The sequence below is a fragment of the Mustela nivalis genome (genome assembly GCF_964662115.1).
Source record: "Mustela nivalis genome assembly, chromosome: 3".
Taxonomy (NCBI): domain Eukaryota; kingdom Metazoa; phylum Chordata; class Mammalia; order Carnivora; family Mustelidae; genus Mustela; species Mustela nivalis.
The window spans coordinates 167,511,991-167,533,452 of record NC_139022.1 but is presented as its reverse complement, the minus strand read 5'-3'; the positions used below and the strand labels follow the sequence as shown (position 1 = coordinate 167,533,452).

The following is a 21,462-nucleotide window of genomic DNA, read 5'->3' as shown; positions in this document are numbered from 1 at the left end:
GGAGCAGGTCTGTAGCCAATAGATCCTTGGTGAATGCAAGATGACTGACCAAGGGACCTTGTGTTAAACTTCTCTGCGTTATATTCAGAGTATTATATCAACGTGTCTGATCTCTGCTGACAATGCTATAAAAATTTTTTTCTAACCAAGTGAATCATTTTACTGAGGAATTGACATTGAGACTGTCCATGTAGAAAATTTAGATTTGAGAATATTAAAAATTGGGTTTTTTTCTGGATACTGTGACGTAGCCCTTAAGATAGTTCACATGATTTTCAAACTACTGAAGTTATGTTACACACTGTAAAAGTGATAGTCTCCATGAAGATATGGTTCCTTTTCAATCCTGAAAGATGTTGGGCTGTTGATTTTTGATTACCAGGAAATTTAAGAGGAAATGAGCTCATCTTCAAGTCAATTGAGAGACTGGTATTGATATATAGCAGTCTCTTGTGGTAGGGCTTACTACTTTTTACATACCTGTATTGCAGTAGCAACTTGGTTTTTAAAAGGAAAACTTAAAAGGGTTGGTTGAGATTAACTTTTGGGTGGTAATAAAGGCTATAAAAACATTTATTAAATGGTTTATAACTTCTATGAATTCTGTGTTCATAAAAAAAGTCCAGTAAAGAATATGATTTTCAATAAACAATTTTAAAACATTTTACTAACTCTTTGTTTTTGGGCATCTAGATATGCAGAGTTTTCTGTTCTTAAATTAAGAAAGAGTTGAGATATTCTTAAAGAATTGAGAAAACCCGGCTTCACAGCATATGAAAATAGAACAGATTGGCCTGTTTCTGGATTCTCTGAAAAAAGAAAAAATAAATAAATTCAGTCTTTAACATTTAGTAAAATTCTGAACTATTTAAAATTATGAACATTCTTAATGTATTTTATTTTATTTTATTTTTAAAGATTTTATTTATTTATTTGACAGAGAGAAATTACAAGTACACTGAGAGGCAGGCAGAGAGAGAGAGAGAAGGAAGCAGGCTCCCTGCTGAGCAGAGAGCCCGATGCGGGACTCGATCCCAGGACCCTGAGATCACGACCCGAGCCGAAGGCAGCGGCTTAATCCACTGAGCCACCCAGGCGCCCCTCTTAATGTATTTTAAAAGAAAAAAATATTAGATAATGTGACATACTGGAAAGAGAATAGGTTTTGCGGACAAGCTGGCTTTCCCCCTTACTCGCTATGTGACTGTGGATAATTTATTTAACCCTGTCCTTCTGAAAAACAGTCTTACTACTACTTAATTGTAGTAAGGGTCAGGAGAACACACATGATTCTAACTGTAACTGTTTTTGATGTATTAGACTAATGGTTGGCAAACTTTTCCTATAAAGAGCAAGATATTAAATATTTTAGGCCTTAAAGGCCTATGGTCTCCACAACCTTTCAACTTTTTGACAAAAACAGCCATAGACAGTACATAAACGAGTGTGTCTGTGTTCTAACAAAACTTTCTTTATGGGTGAATTTTGAATTTCATACATTTTACACATGTCGTGAACTATTCTTCTGATTTTTTTTCAACTAGTTAAAAATTTTAAAAAATCGTTTAGCTGCTATTCCATACAAAAAGAGTGGTGGGCCAGATTTGGCCATAGTTTGCCAGCTGCAGTCTTAGACGTTTCCTTACACACTACGAGGTGCAGGTGCTCTAACAACGTCACAGGTGAAGGACACAGGTCCAGATTTTATTGACTGACTTGCAGTCTTCCAGCCAGTGTTAGATCCATTAAAAATGGCTAGTGTGGAACCTCATACATGGCCCAGAGTCAACTAAAAAAATAGGCATTTTTGCAACACTTTTCATCTTTTTATTCCATGGGTTATGAAACCAATATAGTGCTAGTTCCACTGAAACAACTTTAGTGTTTTCTTATAAGCAGGTACTTTTTGACTGACTTTGTTTTAATGTTTGAGAAGATATCTTAGTTGAAACACAGGGGGAAAGATCACTATCTTGGTTATTTATAGCCTTTTTTCTGCTGAAAGTGCTTCAGACACTTTTTTCCATTCACTCTAAAAACATCCCTGTGTGAGAGAGTAATTAGCTTCCTAATTTTTATGTTTGGGGAAACTGAAGTGATAGGCTTGGGGATGTTATGTGACTTTAACATTGTATCTTAGGGGGCCATAATACTAAGCACTAGAACTCATTTTTATGACATCCCCCTAACTTAAATGCTGCAGTGGAAATGGAGGAATATACAAAAATAGAGTTCTGAGACTTTCTAACTTCATCATGATACAAATGACCTGGGACAACGGTCGTTTAAGAAGGGTTTTCAGAATAATTTCCTATCTTGTAATTAACATAGCTGGAGCAGTGCAAAGAACTACATCGACCTAAATTCTAAACAGAAAATGAAAATGCTTATTTTCTTCTTAAATACAAGAATTTGCTTACATTTGCTTCTTGCCTAAAATCAGCAGTATACTGGATTTTACTATTTTTTAGAGAAAAAAAAGTTGCACTTTTTTCAAATATAAAAGATGTCTAAATATGCTGAGCATATTTGCCAATTGCAAAGCCTTATAAATAACTTCTTTTCCTAATATTCTACTGCATGGGGGGTGGTTTTTTAAAAATCACTTTTGAAGATTTTTAGGGTAAGAAAAAAGCAATGATGATTCAGATGAGAACATAAACACCATTTAAAGCCTGGATTGACCTTCCAAAGCAAGATTGAACTTCTTGAGCTCTGTTTTATTGTTCCAGGTCAAAATGCATGATCAGTATATGCTGTTCCCATTATCTTGTTTCGCTCAGCATTTTCTATAGGAAGAGAGCAAAATATTTTCTACACCTCCTTTACAATTAAAAAAAAAATCCATGTTTCACACTTTAATAAGTGCATAAATTCTCATGGTAAGGGATGAAGAGTCCCTTCTCTGTACTGGATAAGTCATTGGGGTATATTGTTACTATATCTTAAAATCAGAAATAGATTTAAATACAGTACATCCACCAACACACATACACACACACACACACACACACCATCCTCAGCATCCCTGTTTGTCTGACTTGAGTACTGTTATTGCATAATGTAATTTGTAATGACGTATGTTCTTGAATAAATATTGAAGTACATGTATGGTTATAATGCTACTATCCATAGAGAGCTGTTATGTCTTCTCCACAGTGCAGTGACACATTTTCTACGCTAACAACCTTGCCATCCCCAAACCACTTTTAATTTGTAGTTTATATTACGTGATACTAGTTTTATTGTTCATACTACCAGTCCTTTTATCTTTTTGTCAGCTTGTCCAGTGAATTTTAACACATTCTTTAGTTACTTGGATCAACTTCTTGTTTTCCCCTCAATGAAAAAATTGAAATGACCTTATGGCCAAGAACATTTTTTAAATGCAGAAACATAAACACATTGAAAAAAAGAATCCTGGCGACAACCATTTTATAAATATGTGACTGTATTTTTCTTTATGTCCAGAAACTTGTATTGAAGAGGATTCGGGTATATTCCTCCCTAACCCACACAGTTCATAGATCTAACACCAGGTTTTTGTACCAAAATGGGCAAGATAATGAAGGCACAGGCTCACTTTGTATCAATAAAGGACATCAAACACAGTCATGAGGCACTAATGACATAGAAGCATAGTCAATCACAAAAAGCAAGTGTTCAAAGTCCTCAATAACTTTTCTCCCTTTAACATTTGGCAAAATTCAGTCTAGATATTTTAATACCTCAGAAAGAAAAAATAAATAAGAGATGCTACATTAAAACAGATTACTTATAGTCTTTAGAAATACAAGGAAAGGAATAAAATGAAGGGAAGGGACCACAGATTTCCTATATTCTTGGATTATCCTTCCTTTCTGAGGGTCTCAGATGTCTGCACGCATCTGTAGAAATGCCAGCTGTACCTGAAGATTGAAGGGATTGTTGGTAGTTGGCTGACATGGTCCCTCAACACTATTAAGTTTCTATCACAAAAACGCAATTAGCTTGATTTCTGCTAAATCCTTTGTTAAAAGCCTAAGTCAAATTTGGTTATTTGAAAGTGATCTAAAAAGTTTAAAATAAAAGAAAAATACATTCTAAATTCCCAGTAGAAACAGATTACATATTTCAACTTCAGTAGCAAATAAATACACCTTAAAGCCAAGCAAATTTGTCTCCTGTAGGAGACTCTATACAGACTACGAAAACAGTTACTGTTTCTCTACTGCTGATGACAACACCACTCCTAGAACATACCAGGAACTAGTTTCACAACTTGAAGAGACTTTTTTATGACATAATATGAAAGACGAGGGTTTAACTTAGGTCTGAGCAAGCCAAAGAGATCCACACTTTGCAACATCTCTATTACAAATAGATGACAACTGAACAACAAAACACAGCCCAGTCTCTGTTTACATCGAAACCACTGTCTATTTGATATAGAATTACTTGCTTTCTGTGGGTTGATAACCACCCATTGCCAAGACCAGAGCTGGCAGTCGATGGAGCATGCCATTTACTACAGGTAAGCCTAAGTCTATAACTGCAGAAATAACATGGAAATGTATCAGCTTATCCAAAGTAGTTAAATATATTTTTAAAATTTTTCCTAGGAAATTCATTTTGATAATATTTCCCAAGTCCTTCAACTAAAGATATTTTGATAAATTGTGTTTTTTTTTCACCAACATTTTTTAACTGTTTCCAAGTATCAGTAACAAAGGAGCTGATACTGCTTATGTTCACAACTAATTGTTAATATTTCAGTGAGTTACAATAAACTGTTTTTGCATGCTTGAAAAATTAATTGTAAAGAAAAAATAAGAATACTTATAGGAGGATCGCAATAATTTGGTGTTTTTGCATTAAAAACTTCTAATATTCATCTCTGACAACACAGTATGTATATTTATGCATATAAAGTTCATTTCCATGCTTATTACATAAAAATAACTATAGGAAATATCAGTATCAGCTGATAGATATCCAATTAATTCACTGCAGAAGGGAAAATAAGAAAAAAACTGAAGTAATCAGTAAAGCGCACAGTTCAAAAATTTTTTTTTCCTTTTCTTCTTCTTCTTCTTTTTTTTTTTTTTTGCTTGTTTAAAATTTTTTGGTAGTTTTATCTGTGCTGTGTTGAACAAGTTGATTCCCAGACTAATGGCCTCCAAGTAGATTTGAAAGGAAGCCGGAAGACTTCTTACTTTGCTGTGATTCTGCTTCTTGGTCTTGTGAAAGTCCCAATTCACTCTCAATTTGATCAAGCTCTGACTGGTCAAGTAGTTCAAAGTCATCACCTTCTTCAGTGTCTGTGTCGTCGCCCGGGCTGGGGGCAGCCTGAGAAAGTGCTTGCTGTGCGCCCTCTAACTGCTCTTTGATGGCTGCTGTCACCGCGGCCGTAATGGCGTCCCCAGCCAGGTTGCGCATCAAGTGAAAGGTTTGGTCACTGCTCAAAGGAAGGGTGAGACCAGCTGCTGACTGCCTCTCTCTGCTCGCTCTGAGACCGCTGTCCACCTGCTCCTTTTTTCTCCTTTGCTCAGTGGGCAAGCCAAGGCTGAACTCATCTTCATCATTTGTTCCCGTGCCGTTTTCTACAGATGGAAAGTCCGAAAGGTCTCGAGAAAATACTTCTTCGCTTGGTCGGTCAAGATCTGTGGAATGTGTAACACAAGTGCATGCTTGAGCACCACGATGAATTTGAAACAAAAGAACTATCTAAACAATAACCTGAGTTTATTTTATTTTTATTTTTTAAAAGATTTTGTTTCTTTATTTGACACAGCACAAGCAGAGGGAGCACCAGAGGGAGAGGGAGAAGCAGGCTCCCTGCTGAGCAGGGATCCCAGTGTGGGGATCGCTTTACCAACTGAGTCACCCACACGCCCCAGCGATAATCTGATTTTAATCCAAACCCTCCAAGCAAACTTGACCTTCATCTAGCCTCCTGGTTCAGCTTAAATCAACTTAACCACATACCAGATCCCTTTCAAATCTGGGACACTACCGCTCTACAAATACACAAATACCGCATGTACCGGCTGCTTTAGTTTTAAGTACCAAAGTACCAAAGTACCAAAGACTTTCTGTAATGACTTAATATTCAACCTAACGTTAGCTTGAGGCTTGACTAAACTTCTGTTTTTAAGTTTTTATTTAAATCCTAGCGAATTAACATACAGTGTATTAATTTCAGGTATATAACATAGTGAAAACAGTTTCATACAACACTGGTGCTCGTCACAAATGTTCTCCTTTTTTTTTTTTTTTAAAGATTTTATTTATTTCTTTGACAGAGAGATTACAAGTAGGCAGAGAGGCAGGCAGAGAGAGAGGAGGAAGCAGGCTCCCCGCGGAGCAGAGAGCCCGATGTGGGGCTTGATCCCAGGACCCTGAGATCATGACCCGAGCCGAAGGCAGAGGTTTTAACCTACTGAGCCACCCAGGCTCCCCGCAAGGTCTCTCCTTAATCCCTATCACCTATTCTGACCCCAACCACCTCCCCTCCGGTAACTATGGGTCTGTCCGCTTTTTATTAAAGAGTCTGTTTCTTGGTTTGCCTCTCTCTTTTCCCTTTGCTTGTCTTGTTTCTTAAATTCCACATAGGAATGAAATCATATGGTATTTCTCTTTCTCTGACTTATTTTGCTTAGCCTAATACTCTCTAGTTCCCTCCACATCATTGCAAATGACAAGATTTCATTCCTTTTATGGCTAATATTCCATTGTATAAGTGTACTGAAGTTTAAATGTTCAATATAAACAAAAGTTTCCTCCTCCCCAGGGAGGGTATTAACTTTGAGCCAATGTGGGTATGCATGATTAAAGAGTTAAAAAAAAATATTTCAGTTGGAGGTTTTCATGGATTGTGCTAAAACAAATGCTGAGTATTATCCTGCCTCAGCATTATTTATCCATGGAGATCTGTATGTCAGCATCCGTAACCTATGTTTGTTTAAAGCAGTGCACTAAAAGAAAGTATTGCTCCTTCTCCCCCATATTCAGCTTAAGAGCTTATGGAAACATTTGGCTTTCCCTAAATATCGCTGAAAATGGCCATCCCCTGTTTACCAAATTTGTGTCCAGGATACATGCTGGACCACATTTATTTATTTATTTATTTATTTCTTGTTTAAGATTTTATTTACTTATTTGACAGATCACAAGTAGGCAGAGAGGCAGGCAGTGGGGGGGCGGGAAGCAGGCTCCCCACTGAGCAGAGAGTCCGATGCGGGGCTCCATCCCAGGACCCTGGGATAATGACCTGAGCTGAAGGCAGAGGCTTAACCACTGAGCCACCCAGGCACCCCAGTACAGGAACACTTTTAGATTTGGGACATTTGAAAACAATGTTAGGTTAGTAGGCAGGCAGTGATTTTATTGCTTCTCACTTTCCATAGAAAATTTTTCAGTGTAACAGTTAACTCTTTACAACAGTGACTTGAAGTCTTCAATTTAATTAAAGCCTTCTATGTGGGTTGGATTATTGTCTCCTCTTTTGTTGTGTAATGCTTAAGAACAAAGGGTTTGCTATACTTATCCTGATGTTGGGCTTATACAGCTTGAGTGTTTTTTTGAAGTTAGGCTCCAAGCCCAGTGTGGGGCTTGAACTCACAACTCCATGATCAAGAGTCACATGCTCCACCAACGGAGCCACCACGTTGCCCTGTGAATGTTCTTATACGCTTTAAGGGTGAGAAAATTGAGGTCCACAGAAATCATGTCAATGTTCAAGGTCACACAGTTATCTAATGACAAAAGCAAGACTACACTTGAGTGTCCCAATAGCCAAGCCTGTCTTTTTTCTTTACTTTTCTTTTTTTAAAGATTTATTTATTTGACAGAGAGATAGAAAGAGAGATCACAAGTAGGCAGAGAGGCAGGCAGAGAAAGAGGGGGAAGCAGGCTCCCTGCTGAGCAGAGAGTCTGATGCGGGGCTCGATCCCAGGACCCTGAGATCATGACCTCAGCTAAAGGCAGAGGCTTAACCCACTGAGCCACCCGGGCACCCCCAAGCCTGTCTTTTTTCAAACATTGCATAGCCTCTCTCCTTCCTCTAGGAAAAGAAAGTGTGTTCTTGCTTATAAAAACACATAAAAACAATTCATAATCTTCCATTATAATCTCGTATTTTCAGTATATGGCTAAAATGACTTGAAATAATCCAATGAGACTAGCAAACGTTAAGTTACTGTGCAAGACTGTCTATTTTAAATTATATTTATCCTAATTATGAAAAAAAGTTTTTTTTAAACTAACTTTGAAGAAAAATGTAAGTGGAGTCAGCTTTATTTTTTTATATATTTTTTAAAGATTTTGTTTATTTGACAGAGAGAGATCACAAGTGGACAGAGGCAAGCAGAGAGAGAGGGAGGAGGAAGCAGGCTCCCTGCGGAGCAGAGAGCCTGATGTGGGACTCGAACCCAGGACCCTGAGATCATGACCTAAGCTGAAGGCAGAGGCTTAACCCACTGAGCCACCCAGATACCCCTGGAGTCAGCTTTAGACTTGAGGAGCCGGTCCTCCGCACTTCAATCGTTTTTCACAGGGACTAGCCCTGGGCGTGTGGAATGAGCATCTCTCTACTGCTCCTTCCATTGTTGCCAGAAGCAATGGATATTTGCCAGCAGACATTTCAGAAACTGTTTTCACTGTCAATTATTTGTCATTAAAACAAAGGCAGATTAGTACCTTGACTGGCTTAGATCTTTTTCTCATAGTTCTAAAAAAGTAATAGCTTTTGAGATAGGATTCATATACCATAAAATTTGCCCTTTTAAAGTGTACGATTCAGTGGTTTTTAGGATACTCACAAAGCTTTACAGCCACCACCAATACGTAATTTCAGCATTACAAAAAACTCATACTAATGACCACTCACCACCATTCCTCTTCCCCCAGCCCCTAGCAGCCACTAATCTACTTTTGGTCCAAATGAGTTTGCCTCTTCTGGGCATTTCATATAAATGGCCTGATACAATGTGTGGACTTGGGTGTTTGGCTTCTTTCACTCAGCATAATGTTTTCAAGTTTCATCCAAGTCATGGCATGTATCTTTTCCATGTACCCAGAATACATATATCAAAAGAAGAGTATATAGAAGTGTGAGCATACCGTCGGAAGTGTCTGTCTGTGGAGTGTATCCTTCTGACAGGTTGAAGGTTCCATTGTCAGTCCAGGAGACCTCGGATACGTCGGTGTCAGACACAGACAACTCTTTGGCTGCAACCGTGAGGCTGATCTGTGTAAACATAGAGAGCAGTGACACACTGGAAACTTCTGACAGAAATCTTTTTGAACACTCCATTTGAACCCCCAAAATATCAGGATAATAAAAACCAGATGAGTAATTCTGCTTTTGAAATTGTTCAGTCATCTTAAGAGAAATAAGAGAAGCCCATTAGGCAAATCATTTAGCCACAAGGCATGTAAGTAAATTTACAGTCAAACCACATGGGAACAAATGGAAAAACCAAACAAAAAAAATACCTTAGGACAAAGAGCTGAAAGGTCTAATTCACTGTCATCTTTGTGACTTTTTTCTTTATCTGCTTCTGTTGAGAAAAAATTTAGAGGCCTTCAGTGTCCTGGCCAGCTTAGACATAGTGTATTTTATCCATTCCACAGTGATATCCTGACCCCACAATCCTCAGTCTCCAGTGCTTCCATTTAATTCAACGTGTGCACACAACAAGCTTCACATATCTGCAAGTGTTTGATCTTCAAGGGAAATGGTCCAGATCAGTGATTCCCGTAGGGATGACCCAGCAGCAGCAGTGCCCGTGATGGGAACTTTTTAGAAATGCAGATTGTCAGGCCTTACCCTACATCAACTGAGTCAGAAACTCTGGAGTGGGGCCCAGGACTCTGTGCATTAATAATCCCTCCAGGAGACTCTGATGCTCACTATAGTTTGAGAACCCATAAGGTCATAGGCCAAGTTAAATAGTGAAAAGTGATCACTTTGGTTTTTCCTGTTTTCTTTTCCTCCCCTTGGTTCTCTCAATCCCCTCTTATGTGGCTCCCACACTCAGCTATAGCATGTTTTTTTGATTTGCAATTGTCCACCCCAAAATAAAATAACTGAAACAAAGGAAATCATAAATAGCAAATACAGAATTATTAAATCCTTTTCCCCTTTGGATTAAAAAGTCCATTTCTTATATGTTTGAGAAAAGCACAGATACCTAATAGGCAAAGGCTACATTCCTTTGGGGGCATTAGCTTCTGTAATAATATATAATAAAAAGCTAAAAGCACTTTGAGACATATTCAAAGTGATTTTGTAATAAACAGCCACCTGACGTCTCATTCCACACATGGAATCTAAAATTCAAACTTTACTTACCAGATCTCTTACGTTTCTTCTGATTAATATATTCTCCAATTCCAAAATCTAGCTTCAGCAGACCTGACTTGATTTTGCTGTATATTTTTTGTCCAATATCATTACACTTAAACAGGGGACACAAAAATGCACACAGCACTGAAACACAAGAAGGAAGAGCGTGTCCGTAAGATGACGGTCCTTTCAAAGGCTACCTCTGAGTATCGCACGGAAATAGTTCCATCAGTAAGACAAATATAAGTGTTTTTCTTAGAGAATGCCTCTGTGAAATACGCTCATAATTTCTATTCTTCCTCCTGTAATGAAAACATCTTCCCCTACAAACACACACGCACGTACACGCATGTACATAAGTGCGGACGCCAAGCTTATAGTCACTGTTTTTAGAGACTTGCTATTAAATCAACTTTCTCCCTTTTGTTTGTTCACCCTTAACCCTGAAAAAGATTAAGTGCTTTCTTGACAACAGTCTTGGGTTAAAAGCTGCCTTTCTACTAATTTGCTGAATAAGCCATTTCGCTATAGGAAAAATATTACGTATTATCCTCTCATCAGTAATACTGGGATGACAATATTATCTCTTGGGGTTTTGTGAAGAATAAATGGGGTGAGTGCAAACCTGGCCTATATCATCAGAACATCCCCTGGCTCTCTTCTCCATTGCTTCCTAAACAAGGCAGATCAAGGGCTGATACTCTCCATGAGTTCCGTCTGGAAGAATGGGTTTGCGCTTGGATCAATGGCTGTGAGTGTTATGCATTTGGAATACAGAAAAGAAACGAAGACTGACCTCGTGAGTATATTGTATTCCCTAGTATTTACTTCTTTGATGCGGTTAGATGTGCCCATTTACCTTTATTTTTTAATTTATTTTTTATTTATTTTCAGCATAACAGTATTCATTATTTTTGCACCACGCCCATTTACCTTTTAAATAGGAGTTGCAAGCTCAAATACGGCTAGAAGCCACGGAAGTATATGTACATTGTAAAAGCTGGTCTAAGAGAAATGGGGGAATATAAGGGTCAGTTCAGTGGAGAGTGCCTGTCCCATCTCAAGGTGGCAGCACCAGACCATATTTTTCAGGAGAAGCTGGCAATGTATACTTTTTTTTTTTTTTTTTAACACAGATTTTGGGGTTATAGTTAACGTACAATAAATTGCACATATTTAAAGTATACAATTTAAGTTCTGACATACGCATACAACTAAGAGACTATTACCACGATGAAGACAGTAAACATATCCATCACCCCCTAGATCTTCCCCATCTTCCTATTAATCGTTGTCTCTTGTCTTTCCCTGCCCCACCCACCTCATCCCTAGGCAACCATTTGTGTGCTTTGCTATTAGCTAAAGATGAATTTGAATGATGTATATATGGAATCATACAGTATATGTTCTGTTTTTTTACCTGGCTTTTCCTACTCAATCTACTTATTTGGAGTTTTATCCAGACTGTTGCATACATCAATTTTTTCATGCTGAGCAGTCACTGCATGGATATACCACAGTTTGTTGACCGGTACGTCTATGGATGGACAGATGGACTGTGTTCTGTTTTGGGCTGCTACAAATAAATTGCTGTGAAGATTTGCATACAAGTCTTTGTGTAGATATATACTTTCATTTCCCTTGGGTAAATATCTAGCTGTGAAATAGCTGGGTCATATATAGTTTTTAAGAAACTGCCAAACAGTTATCCAAAGTGTTTTTACCATTCTACCTACCCCCAACAGTATGTGAGAATTTCCAGTTGCTCTGTATCCTTGCTAATACTTGCTAGGGCATTTTTAATTTTAGCCATTCTGGTGGGGATATAATGATATCACATTGTGGTTTTAATTATTTTTTGAGCCACAGAACATACACAAGGGCAAAAGGATTAGTGTGTTTGTGGGGGGCAGGAAATATAGCTTACTTATAGTTTTAATGACATAATTTAAAATCAAATCGTATCACTTCTAACCAACCCTGCCTTTTGGCAGCCATTCTTCCAACTTCAAAATATAAACATGTCTCTAGGAAAAGAAGAAACTTTGTACAGCAGGAAATTAAAGGATAATCAGTGTGCTTTATAGTTAAGGACTTATCCCTCCTCTTCTAAACTATGGAAGGGCTTGTTGATCATTAAATGATACCATATGCATCACATAAATTCGCCAAATGTTCTACCATACTCACGCAGTAGATAGCTGAGTATAACTCCAGGAATATAACTTCCCAAGATTGTAAAAAATGTGCACACACTGCAGACCAGGAGGCAAAACTAGAAATAATAGAAACAACATGTAACAGTTATACATAACTCCAAGACATTTTTGGGCATGGGATACAGAGACAATTATCTGTCTGTATGTGGTCTATCACGTTATGGCAAATGTTTTTCAAACACTGTTCTTTTGTACTTGGGTTTGCCTAATGACTGCTATGTTCAGACAGCCTTAGTCCACTCTAACACTTAATAATAATCATTTTGAGGTTCCAGAAGCTAATTTCTAGCACAGAGAACATTGCCCATAAATCGTGCCTGTGGCTATATTCCTGCCAGATGCAAGAGAACTGTAGACTAGTATGGCCGCAGAAACTTCTTTTACTCAGGATCAGTCACTGAAAAGAATGTAGCCTGGTTCATAAACCTGCAAGTTCAAACTACTTCTATAAACCCATCAAAATTCATAAACACAGCAAAGCAGAAATTAGAGGCTTTTATATAAACAGAATGGCAATTTGCACAGCTGATAAGCTCCTAGGATGAATCCATTGGCCGTTATCTTCCTCCTTTCTAACCATAGCGACCCCTCAAATTGACCCCATTTCTAGGTCACTTAGGAACTAATTGGGAATGAAATGAAATTTCTATAGTGAAATGTGTTTATTTTCCTTCTGTCAGTTATGCCCCCCAAAATCTTGGTTGTTTTAAGAAATTTAAACATCATGACAAAAAACTCCCATAAAATCTTCACTTGTTTTTTCCACACCCTAGCCTTTAAGATAAACTATCTTTCTTCTTTGGCTTTAAATTTAAATTATGGTATTGGCAAGCAAAGAAAATTTATTAAGGGAATTTCAAAAAGACATATGAGGATAAGAACCCATAACTCTGATCAGTAACTGATTAACACTGTCAGACTAACCTTGATTTTCCATTCTTTGGCACAGGGTTAATAAGTTAACTAGTCGAAAGGAAAACAGAGGAACACAGAACAAAATTAAGAGCTGTTTCTGAAACAGCAGAGGCTCTTGAGAATATGCAGTTTGTACAGCAAAATGGAAGAGGAAAGATGAAGTGTGGGAAAGCATTACCATGTCCAGAACTCAGTTTCACAAAGCTTTCGTTTATCCACTAAACAAACTAACCCTAAACAAAGAAGTTCCAAGTTCAGAATCTTCTAAAAATGTACTTAATCATTTCACTAAAATAGGCATCAAAAATGCAACTCTCCTTCCCCACCATATGGATAGCCATGCTAAGAACTACGTTTGGGGATTCAAAAAAAATCCACATGTATAAAAGGTCGCTACTTTAATATGCTCAAAATGTGTCCGAGCACAGTTCTGTTATTCAGTGCTACTGGAGGTGAGAGATCGCCTGTACGTGGTACAACTAGATCAGTTGTCAGTGTGGCCATTCCTAGGCTCTTCCAAGTACAGGGGGAGGTTCAAGGAACTTGAGCGCAACACTGTAAGGGGAAGGGTCTGGTGGCGGCTCTGCCTTTACCCCCATGTTCTCGCAATCACAGCCGAGGCCGCCTCTACCCATCCAAGTACTCCACAGGGTGCACCGTGCAATCCCTTCCAAACCACTTGCGACCCTTCTCCTCGGGGGGCTTTCCTCTTAACTGGAAAAATGCTCATTCCATTTTTATAAAGACAATGAGTGTCTTTGCCAAAGGTTTTCTTTACTAGATAGATCATGTAAGAATCTCTACCTTTTAGACGGACTCTCTTATCTCTGAAAACACCCTCGCAGGGTTGGATGTTCATCTCCCTCTGCCTTCAGAACCAGCCTAAATAATAGAACTGAAGTTCTTCTTTTTCTATTGAGTTGTAATTGACATACAATGTTCTGAGTTTTCCGTGTCCAACACAGCGATTCAACACTTACATACATCATGGATAATGACACGTCTAGTACTATCTGTCACCTACATATTTAATATGGCATTGCGGACCCCATTCCCGACGCTGCACGTTACATCCCTATGACTTATTTGTTTAAACTGAAGTAGAGTTGACATGTAACACAGTATTAATTTCTGGTGCACAACAGGGTGGTGACTTTCATAACTGGAAGTCTGTACCTCTGAATACCGTTCACCTCTTCTGCCCATTGCCCTGCCCCTCTTCTCTCTGGCCACCACCAGTTTGTTCTCTGCATTTATGTGTCTGTTTTTAAACTGAGATTCTTCATAAGGTATTTTTTTCTCCTTGGTCTGGCTGATATCAAGACCAGTCACCATTTTTGGTAATGAGTTACATAAGTATGTATCAAATAGAAAACCAATCTGATCTTGAAATGCAAGTTTGAGGATTTTCCAGTGCTGACCAGACACTCACATTTCTTTCTTTCTTTTTTTAAAAGTTTTTATTTATTTATTTATCTCATAGGCAGAGATCACAAGCAGGCAGAGAGGCAGTGTGGGGAAGCAGTCTCCCTGCTGATAGACAGCCTGATGCGGGGCTCATTACCAGGACCCTGAGACCATGATCTGAGCTGGAGGCAGAGGCTTAACTCACTGAGCCACCCAGGTGCCCCAATACTCACATTTCTGAACCTCGCTAATATCAACTTTTATGGCATGTGCTCCTTGTATGTTATATCCAGGGTTGGAGAACCCTTAGAGGCTGATAAAACGGGTTTTAATTCATCCATTTCCAATTTGCTGCACATTATAAAACACATACAGTCATTCTCCCATGCTGGAAAACTTGCCTTGCCAGGGCTCTGCTGCTTAAAAAGAGACATTTCTTGAAGAAATATGCTGAAATTCATCCATGATTCTGCGATACAGTGGCTGAACCTGGATCTTTCATCTGGCTTGGAATTGATAACTTCCCAGCTAAAGAGAGAAAAAGAAAACAAAAAATTTTAGCTATACTTTTGATGATTCATTCAACGTTCATTTCTTCAGCAAGTGTTTACTGAGCACCTGCTCTTGGCCACACTCTCTGGAAAAGCCCTGTGGATTCAGAGGTGACCCAGGAAACAAACTGAGGGTTGCTGGGGAGTGGGAAGGGAGGGCTGGGGTGACTGGGTGAGGGACACTGGGGACGGTATGTGCTATGGTGAGCGCTGTGAAGTGTGTAAGACTGATGAGTCACGGACCTGTACCCCTGAAGCAAATAACACATTATATGTTAATAAAAAGAAAAAAATGAGGGGGGAGAATTCAGAGGTGAATAAGCCAGACACCTTCCTAATGAAGTTCACGTGCCAAGAGAAGAGAGACAAGCTAAACAGCTCGCCGCAAATTACAACGAAGGAAGAGTTGAGCATGAAGTATCGGGAGGGATTTTGAGACATCTCTGAAGAAGCTACTTTTATGCCAAAATCTGGATGAGCAGAGTCTATCCCAAGGGGTTGGAAGAGTCCCAAGTAGAGCAGTGTACAGCATATGCAGAGGGCCTGGAGCCAGAGGAGCTGCCAGTACTATTCTCCAGAGCCCCACACGTGGCTCCCGCAGAGACAACGTCAGGCAGACGAGCGATGCTACATGAAGCTCAGAAGGTGGGACAGGACCTAATCACACCGGGCCAGGGGGTGAAACCTTAAGGACAGAGAGACCGCAGTGCTTTTTGAGAAACTTTGGCACTGACCTTCTAATCCTCCTCCTCCTCATCAACGACAATGCCTTCTCAATATATTTTATAGTCCGTCAACTCAATAGGAAACTGTTAAACTCAATGGGGTCTCAAAATACCTTGTATTTTTCTACTGTACCTTCTCCCAAGCATCGTCCTAGATCGTGTTGAGTGTGATGCCTGCGTCACGCGTGTGCGCTGTGTGCGTCACGCGTGTGCGCTGTGTGCGTCGTGTGTGTGCGCTGTGTGCATCGTGTGTGTGCGCTGTGTGCGTCGTGTGTGTGTGCTGTGTCCCGCCCTCGTTTTCCCACAGGAGCCTCCCTAAGCTAAAACCAGTAAGCCTCTCTCCAGGAAGAAGACATGCAAACACAGGGCATTCCACTAAAATCACAGTGATCCTGAATTCAAACCCCATTCTTGCAATACCAATTCATCACAAAAATGTACCAGTTCAAACAAGATCTGTCAAGGGCCCTTAAATCCATTCATTTAATAGATAATTGTTAGTACCTACCATATGGAAGGCACTGCCATAGAACCAAGGACACGACAATAAATGAATGTTTCCGGTAGAAGACAAAGATCATTAGTTGAACTATCATCCAAGCTACAGTTGCAAGGGAATCAGAGTAAGATGATCTCTGGATTCAAATCCAGTCGTCCTAAGACAAATCAAAGCTTCTTTGGCCCTTAGATGCTCAACTCCCCAGAGACGGTGTGTATGTGGATTCTATTTTTTTAAGGATTTAAATATAACTTAAAATTATATTAAAAAAGGAAATTTAATTATCTAATCTACAAATTTTCATTGATCTGAGAGACCGTGTGGGGGTCGTGGGGAAGGACAAAGGGAAAGGGAGAGAGAGAATCCGGAGCAGAGTCCACGCTGAGCATGGAGTCTGTCGTGGGACTTGACATGGGGCTTGATCCCATGACCCTGAGATCACAACCTGAGCTGAAACCAAGTCGGATGCTTAACCGACTCCGCTACCCAGGTGCCGCTATTTCTTTTTAATATACCTTGAACACTAAGATAATTTGTAGATTAGATAGTTCAATTTCCTTTTTTAAAATATAATTTTAAGTTGTATTTAAACGAATGCAATAGCATTAAAAAAAGAAAGAAAATTTCATTTTCCTTGGTCTTTATTCTGTCAGAGTCAAGTAAGGCTCTGCCAGAGCGTCTCTGAGCTACCATTTCTCCAGGCTGATCCAGTTCCGTGAGGTAGACGCTTGCCGAAAGATCTCCCATCCTTAAGAAATGAACTTTGGGGTTGTTTAGCTGTCGGGGAGTGGTTTATGTATCCATTAACTCTACCCCTCTCTTGAGTCACTGAGCCAGCCTGTTTTCATTGGTGACCAAATTTAGCATTAGCTTTGCATACTTTATGAACGATTCTAGACCTATTAAAGGAAACTTTAAGCTCATGGATAGGAAGCCACTCTCTGTAACAAAATCTTGCCAATAGGTCTGCTTAATGGGAAAAGATTTTGTATAGGAGGGCAAAAACTGCAAGTGACAAAGGAAATAACATTATTAAACTGTGACCTCCTTTTTAAAGATATTATTTATTTGAGAGAGAGAGGGAGAGAGAACTCAAGTGGGGGGGCAGAGGGAGAGGGAATAAGCAGGCTCGCCACTGAGCAGGGAGCCCCACATGGGGCTCGATCCCAGGACCCCAGGACCATGACCTGAGCCAAAGGCAGACACTTAACCGACTGAACCACCCAGGTGCCCTGTGGCCTCCTTACTGAGAACCATTTATTGCAAACTGGCTAGGACAGGACAGGCAACAGTTCCATTTACTGGGACCACACAGTTGACAATAATACAGATTTTAATTTCTGCTTTCTGTACATATTGAGTAGTATTAAAGATTTGGTTGAACGGTCTGGCAAACACAGTTCTGGCAAAAGTCAGTGAAAAACGTATTATGGAGTTGTCGATCATTCTTTTCACGATTCAAGGGGAATAAATGAACGTTTCGTATTTTGAAACAAACTTAAGAATATTTTCATCCAGATACCGAACAGATAAAGTGAGTTGTGCTCAGGCAATGAAGGATGAAATAATGGTGGAAATGAATGAACTCTGTGTTTGTATGTGAATCTCAGAATGATAATATTGAGAGAGAAAAAAAGCCACAGAATACATATACTACGATTTCCTTTTTATAAAGCTCAGCGTCATGCTAAGCCAACAGATTATTTAAGCAAGGAAATGATTTAAAACAACAACAATAACAACCCAAGATTCAGGGAAAGGGTGACCCTAAGGCAGGGACGGCGTGGGGGTATGTAGGGAATGAGGCATGTCACAGTGAGGCTTCTCGAGTATTGGTCATGGTATAGTTCTTAACTTAGATGATGGATACATGCATATTGACTTATTACTGTTCTTAAAGATACACACACACACACACACACACACACACACACACAGGCTTTATTTAAAAATTTGCTGAGGGGCACCTGAGTGGCTCAGCATCTGCCTTTGGCTCAGGTCATGATCCTGGGGCCCTGGGATTGAGACCCTTGTGAGACTCCCTGCTCAGCGGTGAGCCTGCTTCTCCCTCTTTGTCTGCCCTTCCCCCTGCTCATTCTTTCTCTTGCTGTCTCTCGAATAAATAAGATCTTTTTTAACAATTAAAAAATAAAAATTTCTCGATACTTAAATGTATAATCATGTTTTTTACTTAATAACATTCCCACATGAGTATATTGCAGTTCACATTCTATACACATATGTTACTTAAGTTTTTGCCTCAGTTTCCTTGTGAAGCAAACAATATTTCTGCTAGCAAAGGCTATGAAACATAGTTTCTGAGTAAGACGTACTTTATAGATGCTGAAACCTTGTTCTAATATCACCTTTAGGATCCCTAAATCTCAGATGTGACACATTTGTATACATATTTACTATTCTAGTGAGTAAAGACCCTAAAATCAGAAAGGAGCCTAGTCTAATGCTAAATTATCTAAAATTACCTAAGTTATCTCTATAGAGATAATGTCATGCTGAAGTCTTCATGATTTAAGGTGCTTAATACATATCACAATGAATTAACTAAAAATTTTGTTTTACATTTAAGGATCTTACCTATTTCATAGTGGGATTCAAAGCGGATAAGAAGAAACCTCAGCACCCATCCATCCTTATTCATTTATTCAATACAAATTTATCCAGCTCCCCCTTTGTGTCTCACATTATACTCAGTGTTTCCTGTTGTTATTTCCAACCGGCACAAACTGAAAACCTGTAGCATTGTCCCTCTCCTGCCCACAGATACCCACCTCTTGCTGGGAAGAAGAAACAAAAGAACATTCAACAGGAAATATTTCCATAGCCTGCAAGGACACTCTTATTTATATTAAATTCCTCCGCTTTGGAAAAGGCTGTCATATGATAGTACCTTAGGGCAAGAAATTCCGTGGTTACTTATATTAACACAATAACCCTAAGTAAGTCTAACTGATATTTGAATTGTTGTTACAATCACAAACAGAAATGAGGACTCTATCATATAAAATGTGAAAATACTATCTAACCAGATGGGGGTTTTGGAAAGAATAGTAAATGTTTAAAAACATAGTAAATGTTTGAGAAAAAAATATTTAGATTGTGCTGAACAAAATTTAAAGGAACTATATACAACTAAAAAAAAAAAAAATCAAAATTCAAAACAAGAGATCCCGCTCTAACTTTAAATGAAACACGGATCTGGGGCCCCGGGTGAAAAAGTCAGTTAAGCATCGGATTCTTGGGTTTCAGCTCAGGTCATGATCTCAGGGTCATGAGTTCAACCCCCACGACAAACCCTGTGCTCAGCGTGAGTCAGCTTGAGCCTCTCTCTCTCTCTCTTTCTGCCCCCCCATCACTTGTCACATGTGTGTGCACGCATGCTCTCTCTCAAAGAAGTAAGTACATCTTAAAAAAAGTACATGAAACATGGATCTAGAAAAGTCACTCTCTGGGAGTTTCATAATAGTTTTAAACAGTTGAGCAAATAATTCTGAGCCCCACTGGAATATACATTGCTACAGTCTTCCATTGTATACCGTTTGCCATTAATGTATATCATGTCACCACATTTCTATTCAGGGAAAAGGGGTACATAACATATAATTGAATAATATCTAATATAGTTGAATAATTCAGAATGAAATAGGGCATTTGAAGTGAACTTTTTTGTGGATGAGGAAAGTGAAACCCAAGTTTTCTGAACTAGTTCAGGGCAGAGCCAAGACCTGAGGCCAAGACTCCTGGTTTCCAGTCACTCTCTTTGTTTTAAGACAAAGAATGGATTCTTCAAAGAATGGATAAATTCGATGACCTCCTTTTGAAAGTCTACATATAATTTAGGACAAGGAAGAACACTCCATGTTCCCTCTCACGGCTTTCCAGAGTCGGGAGGGTTGAGCTGCGACTGACCAATACCAGCATGGCATCAGTGAGGACCCATCCTTTCCAGGAACGGAAGAGCTTGGCGGGCAGAATCCAAACACTCAGTGGAAACTAAGATTCTCGCTTGGTGGCGGGGAGATGTTTTAATACAGGTGACGCGCGCGCACACACACACACACACACACACACACAGTTGCTCCATCATGAAACTCTAGGTTTTCCTGGAGAGCCTCGTCCAGGGAACACATAACCAGAGAAAGGATCTCCTGTGAGTATCAGATGATGCTGGGGAGACAGATCTTTTACGCAGTGTGTGTGGCGGTCTTCCCACCATCCTCGGTGCTGATCAGCATGCAATGTAACGAGAAAAGGAGGCTTAAAAACAGTTTGAAGCTTTACTGAGTTCTTTTTTTTTTTTTTTTTAAGATTTTACTTATTCATTTGACAGACACAGCGAGAGAGGGAACACAAGCAGGGGGAGTAGGAGAGGGAGAAGCAGGCTTCCCGCTGAGCAGGGAGCCCGATGTGGGGCTTGATCCCAGGACCCGGGGATCATGACCTCAGCCGAAGGCAGACGCTTAACGACTGAGCTACCCAGGGGCCCCGCTTTACTGAGTTCTTAACCAGAGTCTGAGTCTTCTGTGATTGAGGCTCATCTGAGGGAGAAAATTACCAATGGCTTCAGTATAAAATACCAAAGAAGGTTCATCTCTTTTCTCTTTAGTTTCAGAGAGAACATGCATTTCCCATTAAGGGTCTTTGTTCCCTGCCCCTCACCCCCTCCCTGGTTCCAGCTTTCTCTGTCACTCCTGCTCTCGTTAAGGAATGAAACTCCGCACACTCCAGCCACAAGATAAGGACCAGTTAAGCGTCCCTCCCTCATTTCAGTTACCCCTAGCTTCCCACATTCTCATGA

General features: G+C 39.5%; 1 protein-coding gene across 3 annotated transcripts in view; it reads right to left on the bottom strand.

Annotated features, from left to right (window-relative positions):
- Positions 1 to 3,433: 3,433 nt before the first annotated feature.
- The window catches only part of RETREG1 (reticulophagy regulator 1), a 127,146-nt gene continuing 109,117 nt past the window's right edge, over positions 3,434 to 21,462 (bottom strand). For all 3 annotated transcript variants that reach the window (XM_082724129.1, XM_082724130.1, XM_082724131.1), the window contains 6 exons: positions 15,273 to 15,399; positions 12,521 to 12,605; positions 10,337 to 10,474; positions 9,478 to 9,542; positions 9,103 to 9,229; positions 3,434 to 5,642 (listed from right to left, as the gene is read on the bottom strand). In XM_082724129.1, the coding sequence (XP_082580255.1) occupies positions 5,149 to 5,642; positions 9,103 to 9,229; positions 9,478 to 9,542; positions 10,337 to 10,474; positions 12,521 to 12,605; positions 15,273 to 15,399 (1,036 nt within the window). In that variant the 3' untranslated portion in view covers positions 3,434 to 5,148. The remainder of the gene's footprint in view (positions 5,643 to 9,102; positions 9,230 to 9,477; positions 9,543 to 10,336; positions 10,475 to 12,520; positions 12,606 to 15,272; positions 15,400 to 21,462) is intronic.